Below are 10,862 nucleotides of genomic sequence, written 5' to 3'. Positions count from 1 at the left end.
TTCAAAGTAGGTAGGCAATGCAATTGGAAGGAAATTGTGAAAGCAACCAAAGAAAAGTCCTTCTCTCTGGAGGGTTATTCAAGAGAGCTTACAAGAATTGCTGAAGAGGCCCATTTCCCTGCTCTGATGTTGTCCAGAAGATTGTTTTATCCTTCTAAGTTACCACCACACCCACACCAGAGCTACTTTAAGAATATCCCAGCATCACTTAAAAGCCATCATTCTATTTTAGGACCTCTATTTTTCAAATAAACTGTGCTTTTTCAATTTAGTTTTTGAGATCTTTCCATTTTACGAAACCTAGTTAAATATAAGATAACATGCAAAGAAGAGAGGCTTAAAGTTACTTATAAATTTGGAGGGGAAAATAAAGTTTCCAAATACCCTATATATGTTGTTACATTATGGATCTTTAGAGAGAAACAAAATGCTTAAGAAATTCAACAGGAGACTGAGACATCAGAATGGATAGAAATGCTTCTGGATGTTAGGCTAAAAGTGACAAGGATTGATTTTTAAGCATTGTCCCTTTCAAAGATCATGCTATACATGGTGTGGAAGATGGGAAAAGGAGGTGGCATTAGGGCAGACAAGGGAAAAAGACAGAAAGGTAAATCAGTGCAATTATCTGATTAAAAAATAATAGCAACTGGCCCCTCTCCACTATGGAGGGATGTGCCTTTATTTGTCAGCTCTGACAAATAAACTCTCGTGTGTATCTCTGGGGGAAAAAAATGGCAACTTGAGGTAATGGGGCTGAAAGGTTCAAGAAATCCTAAGGAAGAAGTGTTATCAGTTTTGTTAAATGGGAAAATGTGATGGGATAAAAGACTAAGAGAACAAGGGAATCTTGATCAAGCCCTGAGAATCCCCAATATTCTGAAATAGAATGGTCAGATAAAAGAAAACACAGGAAATTGAAGCATAGGAAAAAAACAAGGGAAGAAAGTATTTTAAAAAAGAGGGAGTGGTCCATTACTTCAAATGTTCCTGGTAGCAACCAAGTATGCATTGACATAATTTCCCAAAAAATAGTAGAAAAGAGGAAACAATGTTTTTGATAAAGGTGATAAGTATAGTTCTAGGCACTGATTCATTCAGTAAATAGTTGAGTCCCTAGTATGTACAACAGATTCCACACCTTGAGGAAACAAAGACATATTCCCTACCCCTTTAGCAGCTCATGGTTTGGGATAAGGAAGGAGAATCAAACAAATATAAGCTAATGAAGAGCTAGTGCAATGGAAGCCTGCAGAATGCACATCTAGACTTGCCGGTGAGACTTAGAGAAAACTGACTCATCCAGGTGGTGCAGAGGCTGGGCAACAGGTCAGGTGCTGGGAAGCAGTCTAGGGAGATGGGAACACAAGGGTAAGTATGTGGAATGAGAAATGGTCAACACTGCTAGAATGTGAAGTGCAGAGTGGTAGGGGCACCTGTGAAATGATCTGTGAGAAGGAGGGATGAAAAAAAGATTACAAAACTTCTTCTCTACTATATGAAAAATTTAGATTCAATAATGAGGCAAATAGGGAGCTGTATGATTATCATATTGGCATTTAAAAAACAACGCTGTGGGAAAGTAGCTCAAGATGGCCTGGAGGCAGGTTTTTAAAAAAAAAAAAAAAAGCCAGGGATACTGACACAGTCGAGGATGTAAGTCAGGAGCTGGAACGTGGGAACAGGGCAGGTGTAGGGGTGTGTGTCTGTGTGTGTGTGTGTGTGTGTAAATCAGAAGGAACTAAGAAGATGGTAAAATTAACAGGAATGGAGCCTGAAGGAAAAAAATTAAAATTACGGCTACCATTAGTTGAGAAATTGCTGTATGTCAGAAACTGTTATGGCCTTTAAATGCATTGTTTTATGGAATCCTGAAAATACCATATACAATAGGAACAGTCACTAAGATATGGAATATAGGAAAGAAGGTTATTTTTCTTCTTTTTAGGGGGGTATACAAATGCAAAAGCTAGGAGAAAAGAGGTGTTCCAATTTTAACTGTCTGGATAATGAGCAGAAATGTGCAGATGTAGAGAACGTCTATAAAGAAGAGCTCAGAAAGAGTAATGTCACAGAAGTCAAGAGAGATTGAAGGAAAAAAATGCTTGATTGGGTAAAATATGATCACAAACATTCATGACCTCTGTAAGAGTACTTTTTAAGTACAGTGAGGCTGGGAGTCTTCAACACTTTGAAGTGGATGGCTTGCGAGGACAAATAGGCTGTGAAGGGAGGTGATGAGGCCATACCCAGGGCCTACTGAGAGAGACTTGTCTTTTAGATGGATGACACCTGGGCATATTCTTAACTGAAAAGGAAAGAGTCAACAGAGAGAGAAGGGATAACTGTTCATGGATATGATGTGCCTAGACAGCGACTATGCTTGGGGCAGAGGGGGAATACCTTTCCCTCAGAAAGAAATTAGTATAATGCTGGTCATCATACACGTAGGCTTCCAGACATCGACTGGGACTCTGGGGCAGTTTTCTGCCCATACTCTCTCCTTCTTCTGTGAATCATGAACCAAAGTCATCTGGTGAATGTGAGGTAGTGGTCTGATGGGTACTGAAACAAAGAAGGCAAACAGCCAAACTGACAAAAGACTGGGTTCTGAGTATACCTGGGGAGGACAAGGGAACAAGGCCCTTGAAAATGAAGTCTAGGCAAGCCAGAGAAGGAAGAGAAGTTGGGGCTGTGAGCTGATAAGATGAAAAAAATGTAGGTACCAAGAGAATAAAAATAATGATGTGATCAAGAAACACGTAGTAAAAATGGAAGAATCAGAGTTAGAAAGAAATTGGAGTCACAGATCAGAGAGAAAGATGTTAAAGATTTTAATAATGGAAGAATTCTAGTGAATAACAAGGTCTAACATGGGGACCTGGAGTTGGGTACTAAAGTTGTAAGGTAAACTTTGCTGTCACCCAGAACTATAAGATCATAGTATTTGATAGGTCACCTGCATGGGCCCTGAATTCATCCAGAACTGTAGGTACTTGGTCTACATTATTTGAATCTGTATTATTCAGCACTTTCCCAGCTTTTATGTGGGAATTACATAATTTCTTAGATTAGAAGTAACCTACTTAACTCACTAATGATTACTAAATTAAAAAACTGGACCTCTTTCAAAACAATTACATTTTTTTCCTCCTCAAAATACAGCAGTTATGGTAGGGAAAATTAAAGCTCAGAGGAGAAAATAATTGTCTTCAAGATCACAAGCTCATTAGTATGAAAATCAGGCTTAGATCCCATACTTCCCAACTCTCAATGCCAAGTACTTCCATTATAACATGTTGCTTTTCAGTAAAGGTCTAGATAAAATTCCAGAGATCATAATAGAAATTCCACAGATCATGAAACTATTTTACCTTTTCAGCCATTTTTTCAGCTGGGGAGCTGCAGAATTCAACTGTTGATGGTATCTTTTTCTGACTGCCAATGCCAACATTCCCCAGAAGATGAGAATTTAATGCTTTTGCTAAATTGTGATTTGTTAATGCAAGTTCTGCTGTGCTCTGAGGTTGTGCACTGGGGGAGTAAGTCTGCTCTCTTCCCCACTGTAAGGAGACCAAGAGCTCCTCCAAAAATCTGCATAAGATACACATGAACTCTGAACATTAGTGAGAAGACAATATATAAAAATCCATAATAATAAATAAATGAGAAACATATTTCTGAAATCATACACTGTCTTTCTCCTGTATCTTTCTCTCTCCAAGTTCAATAAACCAGGAAGTCTGGTCAAATAAATTAACAACAAAAAGCATCTGTCGATCTGAAAATCACTCAAAAAATAGTACATTTTTAGTTATTATATTTTAGTACAGGAGCTACTGATTTGTGCATCTATGGGTTTTCTTTTTTGGTGAGTTTACACTGATTTTGAATGCTAAACCAACCTACAATACCTGAGCTTAACCCTAGTTTGTCATAATGTACAAATCTTTTTCTATACTATTGCATTTGATTCACTAAATCTCTGTTAAGGATTTTTACATCTATGTTCCTTTGAGGTATTGGTCTATAGTCTATAGTTTTTTTGTTATGTCTTTGGTTTTCGTATTAAGATAATGGTAGTCTCATAAAATGAGTTAGAAATTTTTCCTTTCTCCTTTACACTTGAAAGAATTTGTGTAAACTTTCTTTCTTTCTTACATGTTTACTAGTATTTACTAGTGAATCCAATTAGACCCAGAATTTCCCTTATTTCCTTACTAGATGGTTTTTAACTACAAATGCATACCTAGTAGATTAGGACTATTTAGGTAATATATATATGTTCTAGAGTTACCTTTAATAGTCTATTTCATCTACATTACTGAATTTATTGACATAGAGTTGTAATCATCTTTTATGATTTTTTTTTCATGTCTATATAACCTGCAGGGTCATTCCTAACATTTAATGTGAATCTTCTCTTTTTACCATAATTAAACTTGCTAGAGGTTTCTTAAGTTTTTCTTTTTTTGAATATTTATTCTTGAAGTTTTATGTGGACAGAATATCTTTATTTTACATTTACATGGTGCTGAGGATGAAATCCAGTGCCTCGTGCATGCTAGGCAAGCATTCTACCACTGAGCCACAACCTCAGCGCCCATAAGTTTATCTTTTCAAAGAACTAACGTTTGGCTTTTAAATGCACTTTAGCTTTCATCCTTATTGTATTCTTTCTTCTGCTTATTTTGGGTTTAATTTTTTGAGGGAGATGAGACCTTTCTTCTTTTCCAAAATAAGCATTTAAGGCTATGCATTTTCCTCTAAACACTACATTAGCTGCCTCCCATGAATTTTGATATTTTGACATAGTAGGCTTTGTTCTTTTAATCACACATACAATTTACTCTTTTGACACTTACTGATTCTGTTGTTAATAATTCAATTATATATAGTGCAAGGAGCTTATTTTTAAGTAAGACTTTGTTGTTTTTTTTTTAAAGACTACCAACTTGAGTAGTTCTGGATATGGATTTGAAAACAAACTCTAATCCTATAGAAAGTCTTCAAAAAGATTACCTTCCATTGGAAAGACAGGTATATTCCTTGACTTCTAACAAGAGTTATATTAAACTACAAAACTACCATCCAAATCAGCTTTTAATTCCATATGTTTTTTCTATTACTGGTATAAATAATCATTTCCCTAATTAAGAACAGGTGAAGAAGCATGTCTATATTTTAGGTCTCCTACCTCCCATGACATCTGTTTTAAAGTGCTACTTAAAGTATATATTCAGTAAGTTATCAAATGTAGACACATTAAAAAAAACAAAAAAACAAAAAAACAAAAAACCATTCATAGCAACAAAAACTTCAGGAGAAACTAGAAGAGTTCAGTATGTAAACAAGCTCCGTACTTCCTGGTAGCTCTCATTTCTTGACGAAACTGCTCCCGTTCACTCAGGAGATCTTGTATAGCACTTTGTGCATCACGATTGTGACGCTGTAAAACTGCTCTGGAGCTGGTTAACTCATCTGCCATTACCCTGGAACAGATTAAAATTTCACATTCAAATTCTCTGATAATAAAACTGTAAAGAAAAATTAACATACTGCTTTGTAACTGGCATTTTCAAAAACAAACAAAGAAGATTTAACATAGTCAAGCTGTCTTGTTTTAAAATTTTCACTAAAAAAATTTAAAAATGTTTATGAGCTTAGAGTTCATTAAAGGGATTCAGTTAAAATATTTGTAAAATGACAAAGGAAATACTTAATTTTCTATACAATAACTTTTGAATTTACCCCAATCTTATTCCAGATTAATCATATTTGAAAAATAAATAAAACATTTTTAAATACAGAAAAATTTAAAGAGGAAGATAAAAATGAGTTATTTTTTTATTACTCAATTATAATTTGCCCTTAGAAAAATACAGAAAAATAAAAAGGTTTCTATAAGATGAAAACTAAGTCTTTCCTCTGGCCTAGCATGATGGAGCTTTTTCTACATGAGCACATGTAACACTATCTTATTCCTAGTTTTCTATTTTTGCGGCACTGGGGATCGAAACCAGGGCTTTGCACACGTGCTGAGCTATAACCCTAGCCTTTTTTAAAGTTTTACTTTTGAGACTTGAGTTTCGCTAAGTTGTCCAGGCTGGCCTCAACTTGTGATCCTACTGCCAGAGCCTCCTGAGTGGTTTGATGATTGGCCCAACTCATTTCCTCCAGTTTTGAAGAACCAACTTCATGTTTTCTAGTGATTGTAAATACTACATTTTATTTGACCAACTCTACTGATGAAACTGAAGCAAATTTTAAAGTATAGTTTTAGCTGAAAATTTAACACTAAAATTTAAAGTTTCAGACCATACTTATTACTAAATTCCTTAAAAGGAAAACAATTTTGACATTAATAGGTTAAATCAACTAAAATATCAATAATTTTTATTGTCTTTAGAATGTGATCATAGGTGTTGATCAGGATGTTAAGAAAGTTACATACTGCAATAACCTGTATGACATATGCATGACTCGCCTCTTAAACTGTTTAATAAGAACTATGGTTCAATTTAAGTCAATACTAATAAAATAATTTCTTCAAATAGCATACTATACTAGCACAACTAGAAAACAAATAAATGAAGAACTTTAAGAGAACAATCAAGTACTAGAAAGTATGAGAGATGTTAGTACGTGAAAAAATATGTGGTTCTTAAACTATAACGTGGATCCTTTGGGTGTTTTGTGAAAATTTTCTAGATGATTCATTAAATCAGTAATTGTTAAACATATAAAGTCCTTTTCTAAGCATTAGAAATACAGAGATGAATAACATCAGATCTTGTCCCCAGTAACTCAAAGTCCACAGGGATAAACAAAGAGTCAATAGATATATAGCAAGAGTTTCCCAACCAGTCCAGACACCTAGATTCGGACCTGGTTTATTACCTGTTAGACAGTAGCCTCATGAAGTATGCCATAAAAATGTTGTAATTTTTTTTTTTTTTTACTTATGATGGAAAGAAAAAGGTTGGGAAGCTCTCTTATATAGACAAAAGAACTATTCTCCAGATAGAAGGTGGAAAAAAAATGTAGTTTTGTCTTTTTTAGTTTTAATATTTACCAGATATCTGAATTTACAGGTTTGGTTTGATCTTAAACCCTGCAAGAGAAGCAATTTCCAGACTGAGAAAGGATCCTTCTATTATTTTCCTATTCAGGGAGATTGTGTGAAAGCCACATATTAAATGATGTATGAAGTACCATCTCAGAAATTTTTGTACTATAATCTACTTTCTTGTATTATGGTTTGAAAACCTGATAACAAAAACTAGTAAATGAAATACTATTTAGAATAGAAAATACCTGCTTGCGAGAAATTTACTACGCCACACATCACACTGTATGGACATACGTTCTAACTGTTCGGAGAGTTGAGCTGTGTTTCGACCTAGGGCTTCATTTTCTAAAATAAGCTGATTCTTTTCACGGGCTAGACGTTCAAAGTGATACTGAAGATCATCCCCCACAGAAGCCACCAACAACTTTTTTAACTCACGATTTACCTAGAAGAACATAACAAATACAATAAGCTCAAGGAAATGTCACAGATTTTTTGAGAGAGAGAGAATTTTTTAATATTTATTTTTCAGTTTTTAGTGGACACAACATCTTTGATTTTTATGTGGTACTGAGGATCAAACCCAGTGCCCCGTGCATGCCAGGCGAACGTGCTACCGCTTGAGCCACATCCCCAGCCCACAGACTTTTTAATATAACAAAATTAAAACAAACAACCTATGTTTAAAATGTTTTAAAAAATTGATATTATATATTAACATGCATAATGTATACAGCATTATCTCTATCTTTACATGTAGATAATGTGGTTATAAACTGAGCCTCTATAATAAAGTACAATTCAGCATGAAAATAAACTGCTTCCAGTCAACATAAAGGAAATGCAATCAGAAAATTAAACCAATACATTTTGCCCCAAAATGTGAGAGTATATTTTATGTGGATTTTACTTCAACATTTATAAGTTTATCTTTTTGTGTCCTAAGACTTTTAAGAGTTTAAGAAAAAGGAAGTAATATAGGATGTCAATAAGCATAATCTTCACATTGCTATTGAAAAAAGCAAAACAATTAAAACAAATGTCCAACAGGTATTGGTGCAGCCATTGAAGAACACTATTACCAATAATAATTAGAACGTTGTGACAAGGAAAATAATGACTGAAAAAATGTGGGTTACAAGACAAAATAAATTCAATATGTGTAGTTTTGAAGCCATATCTCGAAAGTGTAGTTATGGGTGGTACCATTTTCATTGTGTTTTTCTCTGGTGTAAAAAATGTTTATTATTTACCAGATATCTGAGTTCAGTTTTGATGTGGTTTTAAACATTGCAGGAGTGATTCTGAAGGAGAGGTTCCTTATATAAACCATTTCTCTACTTCAGGAGACTGTAGGACCATCAATAGGAGAAAGAACTGTATATTCAATAATATATGAAGTACTCTGACAAACTTTGTCAGATATCTTAATACTAAGATCTAATAAGAATGTACTACTTTTATACTTAGAAATTGGTTAGACATATTTAAAATATATTATTACCAGGTGTGGTAGTGCATGCCTGTAATCCCAGCGACTCAGGAGACTGAGGCAGGAGAACTGCAAGTTCCAGGTCTGCCTCAGAAATTCAGCATGGCCCCTAAGCAACTTAGTGACACCCTGTCTTAAAATAAAAAATGAAAAAGGGCTGGGAGTGTGGCTCAGTGGGGATATGACTCAGTCCCCTCCCCCAAAATTTATAAATATATATATATATGTTTGTGTTTATATATTAATTATTAAATATATTATGTGTGTTTAAATTACACGTTTATGTGTATTATTAAATACATTAATATAGTTGGACAAGAATCATTATGGTGTCACAAGACTAGTATCTGGCAAAAAAGACACAGTCCAATAGAGAAACAAGGGAGAGTTAAGGCAATTTTACTAAGATGTAAAGATCACAGCAATACCATCAAGCATTATAGATTGATTTGGTCACTCTTTGGTTTGGCACTTTATAACTGTAACCTACCTTTACAACCTACTTTTATAAGCACCTCACATATCCATCTTTGAGTAGGCTTAGTATAAGTTCCCAATAACAACTCTCTAGAAGCCCTCAGAGAGAATGAGAAATATAAGAGGAAAAATTTTAAAGAAATGATAACCTATTATAAATGACATTTCCACGAAGAAACGTAGTTTTCTATCCAGGCTTAGAAGGTCCAGGTGTAAAAAGTTGCCCCCCATTCAAGTGATTCAGGCCAATCTTACCTCTGTTTGTACTCGGAGCTGGTTTGAAAGACCTTCTTTGTCTTGTAGTAACCTTCTTTCAGAGTTCTTGAGCTTTTCCAATACAGTCTTCACCTCCGAGAGTTCCTTTCTAGGTTCTAAAACTCCTTCAGGCTGACCATGAAATTCTCCTCTATGATATCCTAGAGATTTAACCTTTCCATTTTTGTTGGGGATATCATGAGTTATAGCAGTTTTGGGAACACGTATTCTTATAGCTTCTACCTCCACTGCCTTTTCAGAAAGAATCTTTCCCAGCTGAAGAACTCCTGGGTTCTCTGAAGGAGCTGCTTTCTTCGGTGGACTCTGAAGGATGTGATGCTTTATGGACTGGACTCCAGAGGTGGTTTCAATAGATGTAGGTGGCTCTTCTGTTTCCATTCCATCTCCTGCTCCTCGGATTGGGGTTGAAGTAAGAGTGACTAAGAAAGGAGAAACAAAACTCGAATTACTAGAAAGAAATGCTAAGGAAATGTCAAGACTGCTTTTTTTTTACATTCAAACATATTGGCACTACAAAAATTTTTTTTTAAAAAGGAAAACATTCAGAGTAAAAAGTAATTTTCCAAACAACCATTTGTCAAGGAACTGAGTTTTCCAGGCTCAAACTGTCTAAGTGCATCTCTCAGAAGAAGATGCAAGACAACTGGAATCACAACATTTGATTTGGACTTCTTCTTAATATGATCCTAGGTCAATAATTTTTTTTTTTTTGGTGCTGGGGATCTAGATAAATAATTTAATTCTACATTAATCTCTATATCCTGATATGCAAAATGGAAATTAAGAAAGATATTATAAGGTGTAGTAAGAAAGAATGTAATAAGATCAAGTGCTTGGCACATGGTAGACGATAATTTTAGTTAAATATAAAACAAGTATCAGCTTTACATGTACACATTTACAAACCATTTATATACCTCAAAACAAATTCAAGTTTTTTGTGACCTCCTGGCAAAGAATGCTTTTGCACAAGGGTAAAGAAAAACATGTTAAACTGGAGAACTGATTAGGCAAAGACTGAGTCATATTTTTAAACCTAAGGGTTTAAGTGTTGTTTACAGAAGTTGAAACATTGTACTGTCAGATTAAACTTCTATAGAATTCACTTTCACCATACCATATTCAAATTATTTTACTGGTGTTCTGTTTCTTCCAGTGGCTGTCAACTTATTTTTAGGTATACTATATTCCCCATGAAGTACTTGTACACAATACTCAATATACACATGAGTAATAACAAATTTATGACAAAAAAAATATGAATGAGAATAAGGAAAGGGTAGAGGACAAGCACACAGGTCAGCAACGATGATCATGATGATCATAATAATGAACTCTGATGGTTATAGGTAGCGAACATGGTGCTTAGTGCCTGAGTTCAGACATTCTGAGGCAGTGCTGACCACTTCATTGGGAAGAAGTACTATCTAATTTAGGAGAAAGGATATTCACCTAAAAAGACAAAATGAGTATTGGAAATATAGATTAGTGGTAGAGCCTGTGCTTAACATCCATGAGGCCCTGGATTAATTCCTTATTACCACA

General features: G+C 34.7%; 1 protein-coding gene across 2 annotated transcripts in view; it reads right to left on the bottom strand.

The window, feature by feature from the left end:
- Blzf1 (basic leucine zipper nuclear factor 1) overlaps window positions 1–10,862 on the bottom strand; it is a 35,193-nt gene that overhangs the window by 16,889 nt on the left and 7,442 nt on the right. Inside the window, exons 3-6 of one of the 2 annotated variants that reach the window (XM_005319835.5) lie at window positions 9,297–9,736; window positions 7,318–7,517; window positions 5,364–5,492; window positions 3,375–3,594 (exon numbers count right to left, since the gene is read on the bottom strand). In XM_005319835.5, coding sequence (XP_005319892.1) covers window positions 3,375–3,594; window positions 5,364–5,492; window positions 7,318–7,517; window positions 9,297–9,736 — 989 coding nt within the window. The remainder of the gene's footprint in view (window positions 1–3,374; window positions 3,595–5,363; window positions 5,493–7,317; window positions 7,518–9,296; window positions 9,737–10,862) is intronic. The other variant, XM_040277902.2, reaches the window with a different exon arrangement.

Source organism: Ictidomys tridecemlineatus, chromosome 10, assembly GCF_052094955.1.
Source record: "Ictidomys tridecemlineatus isolate mIctTri1 chromosome 10, mIctTri1.hap1, whole genome shotgun sequence".
Classification (NCBI taxonomy): domain Eukaryota; kingdom Metazoa; phylum Chordata; class Mammalia; order Rodentia; family Sciuridae; genus Ictidomys; species Ictidomys tridecemlineatus.
The sequence above is the reverse complement of the archived record's forward strand: the minus strand, read 5'-3'. Positions and strand labels throughout refer to the sequence as shown.